The sequence below is a fragment of the Exophiala xenobiotica genome (genome assembly GCF_000835505.1).
Source record: "Exophiala xenobiotica strain CBS 118157 unplaced genomic scaffold supercont1.5, whole genome shotgun sequence".
NCBI classification, from domain to species: Eukaryota; Fungi; Ascomycota; class Eurotiomycetes; order Chaetothyriales; family Herpotrichiellaceae; genus Exophiala; species Exophiala xenobiotica.
Genome location: NW_013562490.1, coordinates 3,570,742 through 3,591,153, shown reverse-complemented (window position 1 = coordinate 3,591,153; position 20,412 = coordinate 3,570,742). Strand labels below are relative to the sequence as shown.

The following is a 20,412-nucleotide window of genomic DNA, read 5'->3' as shown; positions in this document are numbered from 1 at the left end:
AGATGCACATTCATTCTCCCTGCCTCGGTGTACCTTCCATGCCTGCTACTTCACATACTCTTGCGAGGCTGTCATTTCAAAGGATGATTTGTCGGCATACAGTCCGGCTCGCCGCACGCCAAGAGATCGTAACTCCGCATCTGGGAAGGAAAGTTTGCCGAGTTCTCAAAAATTTCCCCACGTCCAGATCTGCAGGCTTTACAATGGTGTGAATGGTGCACAGTATGCGACCAACTTTTGCTTCTGACATCTCTCCCTATAATAATGGGTAAACGAGGTGGGAGAAAGGTAAGACGCCTCCGGTATATCTAGATCCTATACTGACAAGCCTCAGGGTGGCCGTGGCCGAGGAGGTGGCGGCGGTGGTCCTCGACAGGATAACCGGACAAACAAAGCAGACATCAATCGACACAATGACAAGTTCGAAGAATACTACGACCAACTTGGTGTGGTACCGAATGAAGAGCGGGAACAGTTCTGGTCGACCATGAGAAGAGACTTGCCCAACAGTTTCCGATTTACAGGTTCAAAGGCGCATGCTCTAGCCGTACAGCAACGCCTGCGAGAATACTACATCCCCGAGATCACATCCATCACATACGAAGATCGATATGTCGACGCTCCTCTACCGGTTGAGTGGTATCCAGACCAGTTGGCCTGGTTCATGACCACTCCCAAAAATGTTGTCCGCCGATTCCCACCGTTTGCAAATTTCCAGAAGTTCCTGGTCGCGGAGACGGATGTTGGCAATATCACACGTCAAGAAGTCGTTAGCATGATACCCCCTTTACTTATGGATCTCAAGCCTGGTATGACAGTTCTCGACATGTGTGCTGCTCCTGGCAGCAAATCGGGGCAGCTGATTGAGCTGATCCATGCTGGAGAAGAAGAAAGAAGCAAACAGGTTGCTTCGGCTACTGCTAATGGTCAGGAGAAGCCGGAGGGCGAGGATTTCGCAGACGATGGCCGGTCCACGGGGCTGCTCATAGCGAATGATGTTGACTATAAACGAGCGCACATGTTAGTCCACCAGGTGAAGCGATTGAGCTCGCCGAACATTATCGTCACGAACCACGACGCGACGGTTTTTCCTTCCATCAAGATACCTTCTCCACCGGACCCGACAGGCAAGCTCGTTCAGAACAAATACCTCAAGTTTGACCGCATCCTAGCAGATGTCCCTTGCTCCGGAGACGGCACAGCGCGAAAGAACATGGACGTTTGGAAGAACTGGACACCCAGCAATGGACTTGGTCTGCATGCTACTCAGGTCCGCATTCTGATCAGAGCACTGCAGATGCTCAAAGTGGGTGGGAGAGTGGTCTACTCGACATGCAGTATGAATCCGGTTGAGGATGAAGCAGTACTGGCGGAAGCTATTACCCGCTGTGGAGGTCCGAAATTCGTGGAGTTGCTGGAAACGAAAGACTATCTTCCGGGACTCAAACGTTCGCCAGGTTTGAAGACGTGGAATGTCATGGACAAGGCTGGGCGTATCTGGAACGACTATGACTCTGTGCTCAAGCACAAGGCAGATGCGGGTGAAGATGTGAAAATGGGACGGTTATCAGAAAGCTGCTTCCCACTGACCGAGGATCTGCACCTTGACCGGGCCATGCGAGTATTTCCTCATGTACACGATACCGGAGCCTTCTTCATCGCCATACTAGAGAAGAAATCAGAAATCAAAGCCAAGGTGGAGGAGAAGCCCGCCGCTACGTCAAAACTTGAAAAGTTGGAAGCGGCAGACTCCACAGGGACTTCGGTGCAGCTTGAAACAGCAGCCGATGGAACGGTAGAGTCTGTTAATGGCTCAACTCCCTCTGAGGCCGACTCCACAGGAAAGAGGAAGCGCACTGAAGAAGACGACGAGACTGGGCCTATGAAGCGAGTTAGAAGCCAGCAATCCCAGGATTCTCCCGCAAATGGAGTGAAACCGTCATCCACTACGCCGACACAAAACGGTCAGGCTGTCACGCCGAGGCCCACGACACAATCCTCACAACCTCCGAAAAGAAAGAACCGAGATCAACCATTCGAAGAACCCTTCAAATACCTCTCGCCGACGATCCCCGAACTCGCCCAGATCAAGGAATTCTACAACCTCTCCCCACGCTTCCCGCAGGATAGATACATGGTGCGTAATGCCCAAGGTACTCCAGCCAAGAACATCTACTACACGAGTTCTCTTGCCAAAGACATCCTGCAGGAAAACGAAGGCAAGGGCATCAAATTCGTCCATGCCGGTGTCAAGATGTTCGTCAAGCAGGATGTACCGTCCCCGGAAGTCTGTCCATGGCGCATACAAACCGACGGTCTCCGTCTCCTCGAGACGTGGGTTGGTCCGGAGCGTGTTGTCAAACTCCACAAGAAAGAGACACTGCGCAAATTGCTGATCGAAATGTTCCCACGGTTCAACGGCGAAGAGTACAAGAATCTTGGCGAAGTCGGCAAACAGATCCTCGATATGCCTATGGGATGCTGCGTGCTGATCATCGAGCCTAGCGATAGTGAGGAAGGGCTGAGTGAGCGCATGGTCTTTCCGTTATGGAAGTCCCTGCAGAGTGTGAATCTGATGCTGCCCAAGGAGGAGCGAAAAGCGATGCTTCTGCGGCTGTTCAATGATGACACCCCACTGGTCAATTTGAGTAAAGGATGGGTCGGACAGCAGAAGCAGAATGGTGCTGCAAAGGGTGGTGATGATACGATCGATGTGCTTGACAAGAAGGTCGACGAACAGCTCGAAGGGAGTGCGGAGCCGTTGAAGCGGCGAAACAGTAGCTCGCCTGAGCCACGGCAAGAGGCGGATGACGACGAGGACGGCGGCGTTGATATTGCTGCTGAATGAAGCACGACGTTGATATTTGACGGACGTGCTTCATCTCTGTCGATGTCATAGTTGAGCCAGGCAGGTCATGGGGGATCCGACCAGCCCTGGAAACATCTCAGAACAGCCAAAGTGGCAATCGGCGTCCACACCATGTTGCATGACGAGATGGATGGATGTAGAAACGATCTGCGGGTGAACTTGAACTTTGACCTTGACGAGCTTCCATCCTCATTCCAGATTCTAGGGGAGAGAAAGCATCCAAGCTCGTAAACCACAACTTCCTGCCCAAAAAGGGAAAAGAAGATAATGAATGAGATCTGTTCGCATCTAGTTCCCAGCCCGTGATACTCGTAGATCTACCAAGCCGATGATGCCGAGTCAAAGTCAAAAGTCAAGGCTCAAGACCACTTCGCTTCCACCCTGACCGCGTCCGGGAACAAAGCCATCATCCCAGTTCTCTTACTCCACAGCGCCAATTCAGGCGCCGTCATGTCATTGTCGTCCCGCACACTCGGGTCGGCGCCCGCATCGAGCAAGATCTTCAGGATTTCGGCCCGTTGGCGCCATACGGCAGCATGCATCGCCGTGCCACCGTACCGGCCCGCGCGGGCGTTCAGATCAACATCGGCGTTGGCGCCCGAAGAGCTGACAGAGCTGACAGAACTGTTGACCAGCGCGCGCACCGTCTCGACGAGCCCGTAGCTCGCGGCGTAGTACAGCGGCGTGGCGCGCGCGAGGTCGGCATCTGGCGCGATGTATCCGTGCCGGCTGTCGGAGAGGACGATTTGTAGCCAGAACAGGAAGCGCTGGTTTTGGGTTTTGTTGTTGTTTCCATATCCGTTTTCTTGATGGGGCGCCATGAGCCGGAGGATGAGTGGTAGCAATTCTCTTTCGGTCTGCCGTTCGGTTTCCCTTTCGGTGGTTCCGGCGTTGGAGCTTTTACTGGAGCTGGTGCTGGGGCTTTTGCTAGCCATCGACACGTGAAATGGCCAGTTCGTCGCGGCGTATCGGAGGAGCGGGTACGAGCGCAGTGCCCGCGTGAAGTCGGCCGGGTACAGTGGGCCAGACGCGAAGTCGTCGAGCAAGAGGTACGAAAGACATGACTCGGCGATGGTCCGGTGGGACGGGCCCGTGGGGGTGTAAAACTCGGAAGTGTTGTCCAGACGCTGCGTTAGGAATTCGCGGACAGAATGGTGCGCCAGCCTCGCCGTGCCGGAGAGGGCGTTGAAAGACACCAGGCTGCCGCAAATTTCGAGGATGTCGGCCGGATCGTTCAGGGCAAGGTCCGGATCGAGAGTGCCTGCGTCCAGGAGGCCCGGCTCAAGGACGACGGCCGTGGCGAGTTCGGGGAGCGTTAGTGGTGTCGCGGCGTGGGCGAGCCAGAGCAGGGCGCGTTGTGCGAAGATGACGTCTTCGGGGGCTATCGTGCGAAGGATCCTGCTGTAGGCGCCCTCGAGGCTCGACGGGAGTGTGTTGAGGGCTTGTTTGATCGCGGCGTCGGTGCGCAGGCCCGAGATGGCGTCGAGTTGGCATTGGACCCAGCGGAACCTTGAGTATCATATCAGTCTTACGGTGAGAAAGAGACGTTCGTGGAAAGGGAGGTTCCTTACATCCCGTGGCAATCGGCACGGAGGCTGAACTCGACGCGCCGCTTCATTTTGTCGCTCATGTGGCGGAGCCTGTGGTCGTGATTGATTCGAGACTGCACGTACACGCTGATGTCGTCTTCGGTGGCTGATTCCTGGACAGCGATCTCCTGGAAGCGGCCAAGACGTCGTCGCAAGTCAACCTCCGGCCGGCTACTGATGAATACGCGTAGTGGACAGTGTCCGGATGTGACGATCGACGTGAGAAAGTCGCAGACAATGCCACAGTCAGGTGTTTCGTCCAGACCGTCAATGACAATGATTGCCGCCCTGGCCTCTCGCAGGAGCTCGAGAAGGAAACGCTGAAGTTCAATTTGACTGGCTTGCTTGGGTGTCCCCACTCGATTTGCGGCTTTCTTGTAGGCGTCCGCCACGTCGTCAGGGATATGTGGAAGTTGGGCGCAAAATTGCTTGACGACTGCTCCGAAGAAAGTCTCAGGCGTGAGGCTCTCAATGGTACTAGCATCGTAGTAGAAATATGCCAACAAGTGCCGCTCAGCAGTGAGATGGTGTCTCAAGTGGTGGATTAGATAACTCGTTGTAACGGTCTTGCCGGATCCTGCTTGACCGTGCATCCAGAGCAGAGATGATCTGCGTTGAGACCATTTGATGAATTCAGGATGCTCGAGCAACCACCTACAAGTCTTGAAGCAATGTAATTGGTATCCTCGGCGATATTGTGCCTCATACGGATATTCAGAGAGCCAGTCCAGTATCCGTTGGCGCTGATCGTTGGCATGGTTGGTTCTGACTTCAATCGATAAGTCTGACAACGTATCCGAGACGTATTCCAATGTGGTGCTCTGATGCATGAGAGCCTCACTAACACTGTCAGTATATCTACGCTGGTCGTAGTATTCACTCACGCAGAGAAGGTGTCCAAGGCCAATGACAGAGACCTCTTGTTCCTCTCCAAGGCTACGATGAGATGCTCGGAATCGGTCTTGCGGAGTGGCCAGAGCAAACGCCTCAATACCTGCTCCTTGGAAGACTTGGTTGGTTGCGGAGCGTGTTTCTGTAGCTTTGTAGACAGTGACTGTAGTGAAGCCCTGCATTCCTGTAGCACAGGCTGAATGTTTCGGGTCGGAAACTCATGATGTTTGGCCAGGTTTTGTATACCTACTAGAAGTCCGCTTAGGCTTGTCACCTCGAATGCGAGTTTCTTTGCTTCCTCCGGAGCGTCGGCTACACCGCACCCATAATGATAGCATTGATTGATGACATTTCCAGCAAGAGACAGTAAGCCGGCGACGCCTGTCGCGATTGATAGAGGGTCGGTCATGGCCTGTGCTCTACCTTTTGAAGCTGAACGATATCGTGCACTCCGCCAATTCCACTGGCGGAATCTTCACAACACAGTGTCAGTGATCTTCGAGGAAGGGTCGCATCGACTGAGGTCTCATGCCCTGCAAATATCAATGTTAACATGTCATGGGCGGTCTGCAAAGTGATGCCCGCCTCAGAAAGTCGTTGCTGCTTGTGATCGCTCAACCCGGAATTCCATGGCTTTAGCAGCCGAAGAAGCGCTAGCAAATAATTCAGCTTATGTCAAAGTGTGGCAGTGGTAAGAAACAAGAAGTATTCCAAGTACAGGAGAACTGGCGATGCTCCGTAACAAGACCTGCTCCATCCGCCAAGATCGAAGTCACACCATCGTCGCCCGACACCATGACTTCGTTTCCAAGTATTATAGACATGAACTTAGCAGGCTACTCCAGTGAAGAGGACATCACAGTCGCTGGACTGGATGGACTATTCGGCATGACTCGTCTTGGATTAGATATGGAGTGAGTGGTACAGAAGGGTATCATTTTCGTATCTACAAACCGGTGTCCCAAGCACCCCAGATCCTTCGAAAGCCTCTGACGCAGCTAACTGTCGCGGGCTTGCGATTGTGTTAATACAGTGGGCATTTCACCAGGCGCCAGCTGCCATGCCATATTAATGGCTCCTTCAGGATCACCCTTATTGTACAAGAACAGTCCTTGCAATGCCGCCATGCTGGTTCGGCTGACTCTCGCATTCGGTTCTGACAAGGCTCCAACTTCGACCAGTTTTTTACAGAATTGTTGCTTGAATTTGCCGTCGGGATCATCCTCGCTGTAGAATCGCTCCCAAAGCTGACAGATTTGGTATGTCGTCGCTTCACCGAGGCGTACAGTCATGTCGACGCGGCCCGGCCGGACCAATGCTTCGTCAAGGCGCTCGACATGGTTCGTGGTGAGGAAGATGATGCGTTCTTCGGCACTTGCAACGCCATCGAGAGCGTTCAAGAGCCCGGAGAAGGTGACATTCGCGCCTGCATAACCGTCTGCTTCCACCTGGCGCCGGTTGGCGAACGCGGCGTCGACATCTTCCAGCAAGATCAATGTTCTCTGAGGAATGACAGTCAAGAGGTGATTAAGTCGGTCATCCGTGAGACCGCGTTCGCTAAGATTCAGCATAGCAATGTCATAATTTAGGTAGCCTGCCAACGCCTGGATGAACGAAGACTTGCCCGTCCCCGGAGGCCCGTATAGGAGATAACCTCGACGATACGGAATGCCTCGCTCATAGTACCATTTGGAGGATGAGAGAAAGTCTTGCACGTCCTCCACAATTCTTTCCTTGACACCCTCGTCCAGAATGACAGACTCGAGAGGGCGCTTGCTTCGTGGGTGACCGAATTTATCCCATCTGGTGCCCCACGCAGTATATATGACTGTCTTGCCCTCGACAGCCTGTGTGGCCAGATCGGACGCCTCTTGGAAAAGGGACTCGAAGACGTGTCGGTGTGCGTATAACGTCGTCAAGGTGACGGTCTCCCAGGGCTTCCCATCCATCGAGACTTGTTTGGCTTCTCTTTGTCTGTTCACCCATATCCACGCATTTCTGTAGCGAAGGACATGCCTACCAGGGCCGGGTATCAGGTAAAAGTTGGTGTGCAGGGCACCATTGGGCAGTTCCTGCTTCTCCGTCTTGATGGATAGATGGTGTATGCCCGGTGTGACACGCTCCAGGATAGACTGAAAGACACCCCTCTTCAGCCCCGAGGCCCTTGCTGTCAATCTCCCTTGCTCATGAAATGTCATCCAATCTAGGAACCAGGGGTAGGAATCATCGCGGACGTTGATTTCGACATCGACAAGAAGACGGCGTCGCAGGAGGTGAGCTCCCAGCTTTACACCTCTTCGGGCAGTTGCCGCGAGCGCACCAAGACTGGCAAGGGCAAACCCCTGTATGAGAGTCAGAGGAGATCAACAGCAAGATCGGGGGAACATACGCCTGTGAAAAGAGGGTTACTCGACAACTGCGCGAACAATCCTGCTTCAGTGCTGCTCCCTGCGCTCGTCAACTGACGCACGAGGTCAGCTTTCTGCGCGGCGCCATCGTGTGCGTTCAGAGCATTCGCAGGCTGATTCGAGGCGACGGTGACCAGTCCATTGTCACCCTGCATCACCTATTGTGTGTGTCTCCTTCGATATGAACATCCGATCCGAGAACGAACAAAGAACAGGGCTCAAATTATGAACGCATCAACGGCGCGGGACATTTTTCATCCGATTGATCATTGACACCCAAATTGGTGTCATTCCCCGGAGTTAAGAAAAGAAAATCAATCGTTCCGTCACTACATCAACACCAGCCATTAGCGACAGTATATATTTCTTCTAGGCGCCAGGCAATTAGGCGAGGATCTGGTCGCATAATACGGGGGGACATTCGTCCTCTCCCTCTCCCTACTCTCCTCCATGCGATCCTTCCTCCGCCGTCTCTTCAGCAAGAGATTCTCAGCACCACCACCCCTCCATTCCCACAAAATGACTTACTCATCTTCCACCTCAGCGCTGGTCTACGCCGCGACCGTCGCTGTGCCCTCCATCGCTAGCACTCGCCCCGAAGACGATATCACAAAGTCCAAAGCATGGCACAATAAATCGGGCGGCTTCAACAACCCATGGCCCTCATGGAAAATGCATTCCGTCACCACCATCATCGGCGGCATGCTTATGCGCAGATTCTCAGGCAGAGCGAACCACCCCGACACCACTCCCCCGACCGTCCCTGTCCACACACCTACCTTTCTCCCTTCTCGCACGTCGAACTCAACGGCTCTGAGGGCAACCTGGCTCGGCCATGCATGCTACTACGTCGAATTCCCGTCTGGCCTGCGTGTACTCTTCGATCCAGTCTTTACAGACCGCTGCTCCCCCTTCAGTTGGCTCGGTCCTAAACGCTACACTGAAATGCCCTGCAAGATCAAGGACATCCCTACAATCGACGCCGTGGTCATCTCGCACAACCACTACGACCACCTCTCACACCCAACAATCATGGAGATCCTGAAGCTGCACCCCGAGTGCCACTTCTTCGTCCCGCTCGGCAATAAGAAATGGTTCGAGGCATGCGGCATCAAGAACAAGTGCACCGAGATGGACTGGTGGGATGAAGTCGATTTCACACTCGCGCCCTCAGCTAGTTCAGCAGTAGCAGACAAAATGAGCGTAACCTCAACGGACACATCTACACCCAAGCCCACCGCAGACACGATCACAAGCCGGATTACCTGCCTTCCGTGTCAGCATATGTCTGCGCGAGGCATCCACGACCGATGCGCAACACTCTGGGCTTCGTGGTCTGTCTCATCGGGCGGGAAGTCCGTCTACTTCGGCGGCGACACAGGGTATCGCAGCGTGCCCAAAGACGCGGATGGCAAGGACGATTGGGCGGAAGAATATTCGAGTTTACCCCACTGTCCCGCTTTCAAGGACATAGGTCGGTTACGCGGGCCATTCGATCTTGGTCTCATCCCTATCGGGGCCTACATGCCTAGATGGATCATGAGTCCTATGCATGCGGACCCGCGGGATGCTGTTGAGATCTTCAGAGACACGCAGTGCAAGAAAGCGCTAGGGATCCATTGGGGAACATGGGTCTTGACGGAAGAAGATGTACTCGAACCGCCGAGGTTGTTGAAGAAGGCGCTCGCTCATCACTCGATGCCTGAGACGGGCGTGTTCGACGTGTGTGAGATTGGCGAGAGTCTCGAGTTCTAGGTTCTGGACGAGATGCTTTGTACATGTACTGTTCTGCACTCTTTACGCCTGGTGTTCAATTAGAAAATCTCCGGGAGCGTATTTCTGTGTCTACGAGATGGGGAACCAAAGGGTCACGGCTACCAAAGGAGTTCGACATCGGTTCTGTAGGAGTAGGATGCACCAAGATGTTATATGCTACCTGACATGCTACGATGACGATCGATACTTTCTGGCGATCGGTCCATCGTTTGAGGCAGCACCTCCTTCGATGAAGCCAGCCCAACAGTCCAGTGTAGCAGAGTTCTCAGATAAAATACTAATCGTACAGGGGATCTCAAGCATCATCAACAAACTCCGTACCACCAACTCAACTCGGTGCATTCCCAGTCACATCCCTCAGAACGCCATCGAAATGGACTGCTCGCTCTTGGACGCCCACAAACAGCTTCTTCAAACAAGCATGTTTCGAGACATGTCCTTGAGTATGACAAGACCTTGTTAAGATCACTTCTTGCCCTTCGCTTTGCCGCCTCGCTTCTTCTTAGGTGGCTCTATCTCGTCTTCTGCGGCCTCATTTTTGACATTATCAGCCACAGGCTCAGCCAACATCTCACCCATACCGTCCTCATCTTCTTCGGCTTCAGGCTCGGCCTTGACTTTCTTCGCTTTCAATTTCGTAGCCTTGGTTTTGGGGGCAACTGGAGCTTCATCATCCTCAGCCAACTCTTCTTGCTTGACCTTCTTTGGGCGCCCTCTCTTCTTTGCGGGTTCTGCTGGGACATTCAGCGGAGCGTCTGAATCCATATCATCTTGTTCTTCGGCCTTGACTTTCTTAGCGCGCGACTTCCTCTTTGGCTTCTCAGCAGGTTCGTGTTCCACTTTAGCAGCTGCTTTGCGTTTGCGACCAGTTGTCTTCTTTGGGGGCGGAGATACTGGAATGTCAATTTCTTCATCTGACTCCGCTTTGACCTTCTTGGCTCGACTCTTCTTTGCTTTCGGCTTTGTTGGTGTTTCAGCAGCTTCAGCAGCTTCCTGATCGCCTTCTTCCTCAACATCGACGGCCTTCTTTTTCGGAGTTCGTTTGTTGATGCCCTTCATTCCAGGCCGATTGAATTCAGGGTCCTGAGTGGATATGTCAGCCAGGTTAGGCCAGCTACAAAGACGCAACTTACTCCTTTCCAGTCTTCGTCCGCAACATGGCCGTTCTGCAAGGCATACTTGACCTTTTCTTGAGCTTCGGGGGTGAGGTCTTCATAGCCGTCGAGAATGGCCGAGAGGTCGGCATCAAGATCATCGAAATCTTCAAGAGGGCCAACTTGAGACTGTAGATTTGCTATTTGGAGAGGTGTGACACAACCCCTGATATCGCGTCAGCGATCTGTCAAGATAACAGGACTTAGAGTACTCACCAGTGCTTCCACAGCCAACAGAAATGTTCCTTGATAAATGCCTGAGTTCCAAATCTGAATTCGCCTTTTTCGATTTTGACGCCCTCATATTTGCATTTCGAGTTCTGGCAGCCAGCGCGACCGGTCTTGGCCATTTCTGTCCACGAATTAGAACATGTATGGAATGAAGCGAGTAGCAGTCGGGCGGAAGAATCGATCCCACCGTAGCCACAATGTCATCCAGACAACTTGGTGGCATCGACGACAATGAAAAAGCTTCAAGGGTGGCTTACCAAGGCGATAGACTGCGTTCGACATGCCGGGCGACAGTACAAGTAAACAATCGGAGTGCAGAGGATGTTTTGAGAGGAAAGTGATAAATCAGCACAGACAGCTCTGGACCCCAGCAATATGGGGAGGGATTGAGTTCGCTGAGGAAGGATTAGGAAGAGTGAGATGAATTTATGGAAGTCATGTTGGCAGCTAGGCAACGTACAGTGAATAATGAGGCCGAAGGAAGGCTGAAGCGTCGCGTGAGGGAAGCAACCGCTTTGTCTAAATCCCCTTGTCTGACAGGTGCTGACTAGGTCTGATTGTTGGTATTCCACGGTATTCTCGGTGGATTTGCTGCAGAAAATCACGTCAGACAATCAGCGTGTAAAGCTACTGACATCACAGTCTCTCGGCCTCACGCCTGCCTCTTTATTTCATCTCGGTTTGGTGGTTTTTCATTGATCATTGATCAAACATATTATGAAGACTGCAATCTGAAGAAAGCTGCTCTTCTTCACCTATGGCAGCAGCTGGAACTGGCCATCAGGTCCGAAAGACGCCCGGTATTCTTCGCCCAAGCAGCTCGCAACCACGGACAATGGCTTCCAACTCCAACTCGGTATGCATACTGTCATTCTTAAATACAACAGACGAATGCCGACCTATGCTTGTTTGTCAAGTTTCTTGCTGACGCCAGCTTGTCCCCCGGCTCCCTCCTCGCTGCTAATATCTCTACCGGTATCCATGCCTTCAAGTATACCCTGAGCTTTCTCAGGATCAGGCTGTCCGTATTTGGCACTAAAAGAATGTCCAGTCAGCATCGTTCCGAAATTTGAAGTCAAGAAGAACGGTACAAAGCATATGGCCACTTACTCATAATCATGGAGACCATCATGGAAGAACGCGTATGGGAGCTCGCCATGGACCTCTCCATCTCCAATCAAGAGTTGCTCCTCATTGTACCTCAATGGGATTCTCATCACATATTTGATGAAGAGACAAATTGCACTCGTCCAGAAAACGTTCCAGCCAATGATGAAGAGGAATCCCACTATTTGAACCCAAACCTGTCGACCATTGCCATCGATGGCGCCTCCATCAGGCGCAAGTGCAAAAGCCGCCGTGCCTTCGCTTGTTGCGAAAAGTCCGGTCAGAAACCCACCAACAATACCACCGACTAAATGTGTGTGGAAGTCGCCAACAACATCATCAGCAAATTCCAGAAACCATCGCTGCTTGCCCAAGATGTTCATAGATATCCATGGAATGATGCCGGAGCACACGCCGATGATGATTGCACCCCACCCTGCAACGAAGCCTGCAGCAGGAGTAATGGCGACCAGTCCGGTGATAATGCCCTGCACAGCACCAATCACAGCAGGCTTCTTGAAGAAGATCAGGTCCATGACTGTCCAGGTCAACATGCTCATCGCAGTGCAGATGTTGGTGTTTAAAACAGCAGCGCCTGCGTCAGGCGAAGCGGTATAAGGATCACCACCGTTGAAGCCGTTCCAACCAAGCCAAAGAAGGCCAACGCCCACCAATGCCAGAAGAACGTTATTCGGGTGGAACTCTGTACGGTCACGAGGGTGTCGCGGTCCTACCCAGTAAGACATGACAAAGCCTGCCGTGCCGGACGAGACATGGATGACGTATCCACCGGAATAGTCCAAGACACCCATTTGGTACAAGAAGCCGCCGCCCCAGATACTGAAAGCGCCCACGGTATAACTGAGTGTTATCCAAAGTGGCACAAATGCCATCCAGGCCAGAAAATTCATCCTTGCAAGGCCGGCACCCGCGATGAGCACCACAGTGATGGCTGCGAAGACGAACTGGAAATACACCATTGTGCTCATAGGATATGCCGCAGAGAGTTCGGCAGCCGGCAGATATGCTTGTTCCAATTCATAGTTCATTGTCAATGCCGGGCCTGGAACACCGACAAAAGGCAACATTTTCTTTCCAAACGCCGCTTTATACGCCCAGATCACCCAGCAGATGAGCACGGCGGCGAAGGCATAGAGCACCATGAAGGCGGAGTTGATGGCCCACTTCTTCTTCACCAATCCAGCATACATGACCATAAGTCCTGGAACCGATTGCAGTCCGACGAGCGTTGCTGCTGTCAATTGCCACGCATTGTCACCGTTGTTGAGCCAGTCTGGTGCGACTAGGGTGTCTGCATCCCATCGTCTGACGGGCATATTCGGCCGGCCACGCATGTTGGCAGTGTCACGGAGGAAGTCGCAGGCGCCTGGAAGCAGTGTCGGTGCGCTGTGGGGATACCGTGGAAGTGTACTGGGTGTACTGAGGGATGTGCAAGGGCGCAAAGACGTGTCGTACAACAGGATGGCAACGAAGAGCTTATAAACTGTGACAAGCAACGCACGCGACGAAGAAGAAAAGACAGAGCTCTACCCTCCTAGCTCTAAGGCAGACCCTTAGTTACCCTCCTTGCCTGCGAGATGGGCAGGGTTGCAAGCGATATCAAGAGTGAAAGAGCGATCTAATTTGCTAGATTCAACTCATCCCCCAAAAACTTGTGGTTTAATAGGGCATCTTCCCATGTTAACCACCGATCCAGGCACAAACGTGGCAGCGGGAAGTCGCCTGTGTCTCCAATGATAGGACAAACTCCCTCTTCTGCTTATCATCGAGGCAAACGAACCCTGCGATTGGATGTGCAGCAATTCCAAAGGACGAGGGAGTGAAGCGTGTTCCGAAGCCTCCCTCCCAGGATCTGGAACATGAGCCAATCCTGGGGAAGATGCTTATCAGTGCTTGGCATGGACAGCCCGATGCTTAACGCTACTAAACTCTGCAAGCGTCTTCAACTCCCCACGGGTCACGACTTGGCAAGGTTGGCTACATCACTGGCACCCGGTCGTGGCATTTAATTGCCCGACGGATCAGTCACGGCCAGTCACGGTGTCGGTCATACGCCAGCAGTCCTTATCTTGCGATACTGGAGCAGTCCACGTAAATCGAAAAGCATACGAACGGTGGTGAGAGCACGTTGCGGTGGCCTGAGGGCTTGGAGACGAAGAACGGTCTCCATGTCCTTGGTCGTTCATGGTCCTGATCAGCCGGCAGGCCGTGCAGGTACTGTATGTGTGGTGGCTGCTAATCTGTTGATACCTAGGCTTTCGACCTAGGCAGATTACCATGCTTTTCGAAACAAAGACAAATACAATCTTGTGTCCTCTCTGCCTTAGACCGATGCCTCGATTTGACCTGCTTAGAGAAGGTAAGTCTACTGCTCGCCACTCGGACTGTGCTTCAGTAGTTCGTAATCGACATGTTGACGCAGCACTCCGTCCGACTCTTCGCGATAAGTTGTCTCTGTCCATTGGCAAAGCTGGTAGTACGGCCTTCGCCACGACACCCTCCCACAGCTCGCACCCGGCTCATGTCATCTCTAAGGAACTTCAGTGGAACTCACCATAGCGACACTTGAGGCTTTTGCTGGGCCACATTTTGCCGCAATGGAGCTTATGCTACAATTCCGAAGTGAGCTCGGTGTGCGCTCGGACCTTTGAGCTAGTTGTCGAACCCGTGCAAGGGCAAGAGCAACAAGCTCAAAAGTGGCATTCGACTTTTCAGTGATTGCCCTTGGTTTCTTTTAGTTCACTGTGGAAGAGCGCACATGCTGTATGTGGAGCTAATGGGCCTCAGCCAGCGTCGATTAATGAAGATTACATCGTAAGGTAAGAAGAGAATGGCGGGGCGAGACCGTGCTGTTGTGATATTGAAGGAGCCATTGGAGCAATTCGAAGGCAGAGGTACGGTAGGAAATAAATGTGTTGTGCTTATGCTCGTATTGGTCAAAATCATACATGATACCATTCGGACATTTTGCCTTCCTAGAACTTGTCCTCTGGCAACACTTTCTCTTGCGTTTTATGCTCATTTTTCGGTAAAGATCTGTGCTGTCGAAAGTCGACGGGACTGGTTAAGCATGCTCGCATGGAAGCAGCCGGGACAACCCAAAACATCATGGACATCGGACGGGGAATGGACCTGCAAACTCAACTCAACTTTTATGTTGATCCATGATAGGATCAACATTCACAAGTGATGACAGTCTTTGTCTTTGTGTTTGTTGTTCGCTACCTAGGCCGCCTAACCGACTTCAGTTGCGTTTCATGAAAGATACTTCTTAAACCACTCAATGCCTTGCTTCTCGGCATCATCCATGGCTTTCTTATCCTCGTCACTGCTCCAATCACTCCGTAGCGCGAAACCGTGCACTTGATCCTTGTACACTTTGACCTCGGTTGGCACGCCGGTCTTGTCCAAGACCTCCTTCATCTGGTCCACGGATTTCATGTCCAGCAGGGAATCCTTCTCGCCAACGGCAACACTAAGAGGTTTCGCCACGGGCTCGATGTCAGCTGGAATGCTCAGCAACGACGGGTGACACGCATAAGCCGCGTCGACGCCGCCTATTTGACCCTCGCTGCGCTTGTGGGCTTGCAAGATGGCGTAGCGGCCGCCCCAGCAGAACCCGATCGCGCCGATCTTGTCGGTGCCCGGGATGTTGCGCACGGTATTGATGAAGCCCGATATGATGGGCTCGGATACGGCTTCGCGGTGCTTGGCGAGCCAGGGACCGAGAGTGGCCATCACGTCGACCGTCTCTTTGGCCTTGTCGAGCATGCCTTCTTGTTCCTTCTTTTTCAGGGGGGGTTCGACGGATTGGAGGAATTCGATCGGCAGGCTATCGCCCTCGTGCACGTCGGGGATGTAGCATTTGAAGCCGGCGCGGGCGTAGTTGTCGGCGAGGAGGCGGACGTTTTTGAACTTCCAGCCAAAGATGTCGACTAGGAAGACGATGGCGGCGGATTTGGAGTGGTCAGACGAAGACGAAGACGAAGAGTCCGGTTCAGAGACGTAGCATGGGAGCCCGCCGATGGTGTCTTCGCGGCCTGAGGGCGTGCCGCTGTGGACGGAGCCGGAGAGGCAGCAGGCGGACATGCCGGACATGGTGACAATACCAGGTAGGTTTGGTGGAGGTGGGAATGAGACGAGAGTTGTTCGAGCAAGATGATCCTAAAGTAGAGAGAGACTGGCGGGAGGAGAGAAAGGAAAGGATCAGGAGCTGAAAATTGAGAAGCTGCTGTTTCTTGTATGCGTACGGAGTATTGAGGACAGCACCCAGGTAAAGAGCCGAAAAGATACTTTACCTCAAAAAGCTCATTCTACCCACCGAGGCCACTACGTCGGGCTTGGGAGGGTGTTTCGGTCCAATAGAGATGGCTCAGACATCCTGATGCCCGTATTGAGGGTCTTGTCAGTCAGGACGGTGACCTCACGCCCGCTGAAAATGAGAGAGCTTTGGATGCGATCATCATCAATGACATCGACAGCTCCTCGTAAACGGGCCGGTGCGGGGTAGATTTTTCCTGCACATCAATCCGACTTTGACCGTATTACTCAGCAATCCGCAACTGGCGAAGCAGCTTCAGTGATAAACGTTCGAAAGGCCGTGGATCATTTTCTTCTGGGACGTACTTGTACACTGCCGCGACTGGAAATTTGGTTGTGCGCGTATGGCTTGTGAGGACCACGGATCAATGGCAGACACTGTAATGCTTGCAGGCCACAACACTGGCACTCGCTTTCCACAGGTGAAGTATGCCGTGGATAGCAAGTGAAGAATAGTCCGTATGGGGTTCAAGTCCCATCCCATATTGCGGTTGGACTGATGTTGCGCATGGTTTTTCTGGCTTGAAAGATTGTAGACCTCTGAATCATGGATGCTCCCCACAAAGAGACGCAGGATTGCAAGGAGCTGTTGATGTCCACCTCTCGTAATCAGATCATCAACGTCGTGGGCCAACGTAAGCTGACCTAGCGATCCTCTGGACTTTAAAGCGACTCGGGCGCTCATTGTTGAATCTCCTCAACTTCACCCCCCGTTATATTGACAAAGCCATCCATGTGACATCGAGCTGTCCTAATTAATTTGGCGCTCTGAATCCTTCCGTCGTCAATGGCTGCTCCGACCTCGAGAGTACCAGAAGGGTGCCCAATTACTGTGTTCGCCTCATGTAGATGCTTTGATAATTGATTTGGGATGGTCCCCTCCATTTTGCAGGCGACACCCAAGTTGAGCGCCAGTGTTACTGGCACAGCTTTATGGGCTTGTTCCATGGAGAGTGCCTGACAGGATATGTCCATCCCATCTGCTTTCGCAGGGAAGAGAAGCACGATCTTCGGGATACTGCTGATGTTTGGATCCAGGCCCATCTTCTTTGTCCCTTCTTTGCGGATCCTTTCGAGCTTCTCCAGGAGCTCTTGGTTTGCGTTCAGTTTCTCAGGGTCTGCATCTGCGTTCCAGCCAACGTCCCTACCGTCGATGAAGATGCCTGGGTTGCTGACGTCGATGAGCGATGCTCGGATAGGTTGACCGCCCACTTTCAGCTCATCCACAGCATTCCCGGTAGGTAGAGCTTTGGACGTTTTCGATCCCTCTGGGTCGAGGAAAGATAAAATGATAGTGGAAGCAGTACTGGGAACGCCATCGATTGAGCAATTGCCTAGTTCAAGATACTGCCAGGCACCGTTGTCTCTGAACACTTCGAAGGTCGACTCGATGATCTTCTTGGTATTGGTATTTCTCGTTCTCATTGTCACAGACGCTGCCTCCACGCCGTGGGTGCGACTGCCGTTATGCGGCTGACCTCGAAAAAGCCCTGTATTCAACGCAAAGGGTCCAACAGCTGAGCTCAAGTTCCCACAGTTGCCTGCCATGTCAAGCTTGCCGTCTTTGACCCCAATCTGGAAGAATGTGTAGTCAACGTCCACATCTGCGCGACTAGATGGACCGACCACCATGGCTTTGCTGAGTGAGGAGATGCCGCCACCCATGCCGTTGAGCTGTCTACCATACGGATCAGGCGATCCCATCACCGCGGCAAAGAATCCTTCCATTCGCCGAAATTGGGCATTGTCCGGCTGCTTCTCAGAGTTCAAGATCGATTGAAACCATTCTGGGAGATCCGAAATCTTGAAGAAGACGCCCTTTGAGGTGCCACCTCGCCAGAAGGATGCTTTCACGGCATATGGAAATGCCATTGTGGACATGGTTCTTCCCGCTTGCACACCATCATTTATCCACAAGAGGTCTAGACATACTCGGACCGATCTTTGTATGTGTCCAAGGGTCGACGTGTTTGCCCACAGGGGGCCCCGAAGCATCCTTGTGCTTACTTTATTGAGCGGTTGGAGTGGCCGACCTGGAAATGCAGTCCATCAACTTCGAGATGAGGGTGATGTGTTGCGGCGATAGCGTCTGTGCTCGCTGTAAGGCCACCCAAAGGCTGCCAATTAGAGGGCAGCCAATTGTGAAGACATACATCTCCGCAATGTTGCACACGCTGTACTCCGTCAACAACATATATCACAATGTAACCACCGCTCCTCGCCCCTATGGTCTGCTCTTTTTCTCCCAGACGAACATCTTGATTTCAGAATCATGGGTTCCATCGCTCCTCCAGCCGGCCCGCCGCAGTTCCTCGTTATAGGTGCTGGTTCTCGAGGCCATGCATATGCCCGCGCAGTCGAAGCCTCAACCTCAGGGTGCATTGCCGCTGTAGCTGAAATCGACCCTTTCAAGAGACAAGAGTTCGGGAAGAGATATATCTGGGGACAAGAAGGCAGGGCTGCTGAGCATCAGTGTTTTGCTGGTTGGGAAGAATGGGTGGCATGGGAGACACGGCGCAGGCAGAACGCAGACAAGCCTGGAGGTGCTGAGCCTGGCTACTTTCCCATCACCGGTGTTTTCATATGCACCTTGGACGAGACACACGCTCCCATCATTCGAGCAATTGCTCCTTTCACTTTGCATATCTTGTGTGAGAAACCACTAGCACTGTCATTGTCTGACTGTCTCTCCATTTCCTCGGCTTTGTCGCAGTACCCTCCAAAGGTGGTCTCTATTGGTCATGTCCTACGCTACTCGCCGCATAATATACTGCTTCGCAAGCTCTTAACTTCAGATCAAGTCATTGGCGAGATTGTCTCCATCGAGCATACCGAGCCCATCGGCTGGTGGCATTTCTCTCACTCTTATGTGCGTGGGAACTGGCGAAGGCCGACACCAGAAGGGGTTGGCTCCTTGCTCACCAAATCATGCCATGATATCGACTTTTTGATGTGGCTCCTATGCTCTCCAAGTCCATTGACCGGAGATGAACCCCATTTGCCTTCCACGATCTCAAGTACTGGCGCCATCACCCATTTCCGACGAGCAAGAAAGCCAAGGGATGCAGGCGGCTCGACAAATTGCCTCTCCTGTCCCGCTGAACCCAACTGTATATATTCCGCAAAGAAGATCTACCGCGATAGGTGGCTGCGGAAAGAGAAGGATACCGGCTGGCCACTGAAGATTGTTGTCCCTGAGATGGAAGACATTGTCACGGCCCAAGGCTGGGATGCAGGTGAAGAGAAGCTAATGGAACGACTTGGCGATGACTACGACAAGAATACAACGCCTGACGACGTGGTTGCCAGCAGGAGCTGGTACGGCCGATGTGTCTATGAGGCAGACAACGATGTCGTGGATGATCAGACTGTCACGATGGAATGGGAAGAGGATTGCCTTCGTGGACATGAACTTGGCCGCGGCCCTAAGAGAGCACTCTTTCATATGACCTACCCCACTCAAGCACAATGCGAAAGGCGAGGCTGGATATATGGCACGCTTGGAGAAATCCATTACGACTCGCACAAGATCACGGTGCATACGTTCAGCGATAATGGGACAATCGTGCATGATATCCCCAAGCAAGCACCAGAGGTAGAGAAGAGCCACGGTGGAGGTGACTGGGGTCTTGCAGGAGCCTTCGTTCAAGCGGTTCAGAATGTTGAAGAGGGCTCAATGAACGTTGCACAGGCGCAGCGAGAGCTCGTTGGCTGTGACTTGGAAGAAATCATCCGGAGTCATGCTGTCGTGTTTGCCGCAGAGGAGGCAAGACGAGAGAAGAAGGTCCTTCACTGGACCGATTGGGCGGACAGCCATTGCCAGACAACGCTTTGATTCCAATTAATCTCAGATTCTGGACCAAGAGGTGCGGAATGGGTGTTTCTGCTGTAACGAAAGCTTACGAATGGATGAATGATGACCTTGGAATGAAAACTCTCTTGAGCGAGCAATTGCCTCGCCAACTGCTTGAATGCTACTTAGAATCAAGCCCTCTTTTGACGGTCCTGGTTCTCTTGGCAGTTCCACGACTCGACATGCGCATGAA

General features: G+C 52.7%; 9 protein-coding genes across 9 annotated transcripts; 3 read left to right on the top strand and 6 right to left on the bottom strand.

Moving 5' to 3' along the window:
- Positions 1 to 214: 214 nt before the first annotated feature.
- On the top strand, positions 215 to 3,152 carry PV05_09132 (uncharacterized protein). Its single transcript, XM_013458702.1, has 2 exons — positions 215 to 288; positions 335 to 3,152. The coding sequence occupies exons 1-2, from the start codon at positions 265 to 267 to the stop codon at positions 2,846 to 2,848; spliced, it is 2,538 nt and encodes an 845-aa protein (XP_013314156.1). The 5' UTR covers positions 215 to 264; the 3' UTR covers positions 2,849 to 3,152.
- On the bottom strand, positions 1,811 to 6,030 carry PV05_09131 (uncharacterized protein). Its single transcript, XM_013458701.1, has 3 exons — positions 5,343 to 6,030; positions 4,441 to 5,298; positions 1,811 to 4,378 (listed from the first exon to the last, which is right to left on the bottom strand). The coding sequence occupies exons 1-3, from the start codon at positions 5,756 to 5,758 to the stop codon at positions 3,229 to 3,231; spliced, it is 2,424 nt and encodes an 807-aa protein (XP_013314155.1). The 5' UTR covers positions 5,759 to 6,030; the 3' UTR covers positions 1,811 to 3,228.
- A 195-nt stretch (positions 6,031 to 6,225) lies between these two features.
- PV05_09130 (uncharacterized protein) lies at positions 6,226 to 7,963 on the bottom strand. The gene is made up of 2 exons (XM_013458700.1): positions 7,739 to 7,963; positions 6,226 to 7,691 (listed from the first exon to the last, which is right to left on the bottom strand). Exons 1-2 carry the CDS (start codon positions 7,910 to 7,912, stop codon positions 6,348 to 6,350), a joined length of 1,518 nt encoding a protein of 505 aa, XP_013314154.1. The 5' UTR covers positions 7,913 to 7,963; the 3' UTR covers positions 6,226 to 6,347.
- A 140-nt stretch (positions 7,964 to 8,103) lies between these two features.
- Positions 8,104 to 9,805, top strand: PV05_09129 (uncharacterized protein). The gene has a single exon (XM_013458699.1). The coding sequence runs from the start codon at positions 8,208 to 8,210 to the stop codon at positions 9,510 to 9,512; it is 1,305 nt and encodes a 434-aa protein (XP_013314153.1). The 5' UTR covers positions 8,104 to 8,207; the 3' UTR covers positions 9,513 to 9,805.
- PV05_09128 (uncharacterized protein) lies at positions 9,764 to 11,364 on the bottom strand. Its single transcript, XM_013458698.1, has 4 exons — positions 11,176 to 11,364; positions 10,904 to 11,039; positions 10,667 to 10,853; positions 9,764 to 10,616 (listed from the first exon to the last, which is right to left on the bottom strand). The coding sequence occupies exons 1-4, from the start codon at positions 11,198 to 11,200 to the stop codon at positions 9,999 to 10,001; spliced, it is 966 nt and encodes a 321-aa protein (XP_013314152.1). The 5' UTR covers positions 11,201 to 11,364; the 3' UTR covers positions 9,764 to 9,998.
- A 453-nt stretch (positions 11,365 to 11,817) lies between these two features.
- On the bottom strand, positions 11,818 to 13,380 carry PV05_09127 (uncharacterized protein; the record flags this gene model as incomplete). Its single annotated transcript, XM_013458697.1, has 2 exons — positions 11,818 to 11,953; positions 12,029 to 13,380. 2 exons carry the CDS (start codon positions 13,378 to 13,380, stop codon positions 11,818 to 11,820), a joined length of 1,488 nt encoding a protein of 495 aa, XP_013314151.1.
- A 1,921-nt stretch (positions 13,381 to 15,301) lies between these two features.
- Positions 15,302 to 16,144, bottom strand: PV05_09126 (uncharacterized protein; the record flags this gene model as incomplete). The annotated part of the gene is made up of 1 exon (XM_013458696.1): positions 15,302 to 16,144. One exon carries the CDS (start codon positions 16,142 to 16,144, stop codon positions 15,302 to 15,304), a length of 843 nt encoding a protein of 280 aa, XP_013314150.1.
- A 903-nt stretch (positions 16,145 to 17,047) lies between these two features.
- On the bottom strand, positions 17,048 to 18,238 carry PV05_09125 (uncharacterized protein; the record flags this gene model as incomplete). The annotated part of the gene is made up of 1 exon (XM_013458695.1): positions 17,048 to 18,238. The coding sequence occupies one exon, from the start codon at positions 18,236 to 18,238 to the stop codon at positions 17,048 to 17,050; it is 1,191 nt and encodes a 396-aa protein (XP_013314149.1).
- Positions 18,239 to 18,638: 400 nt separating this feature from the next.
- Positions 18,639 to 20,201, top strand: PV05_09124 (uncharacterized protein; the record flags this gene model as incomplete). Its single annotated transcript, XM_013458694.1, has 1 exon — positions 18,639 to 20,201. The coding sequence occupies one exon, from the start codon at positions 18,639 to 18,641 to the stop codon at positions 20,199 to 20,201; it is 1,563 nt and encodes a 520-aa protein (XP_013314148.1).
- Positions 20,202 to 20,412: the final 211 nt, after the last annotated feature.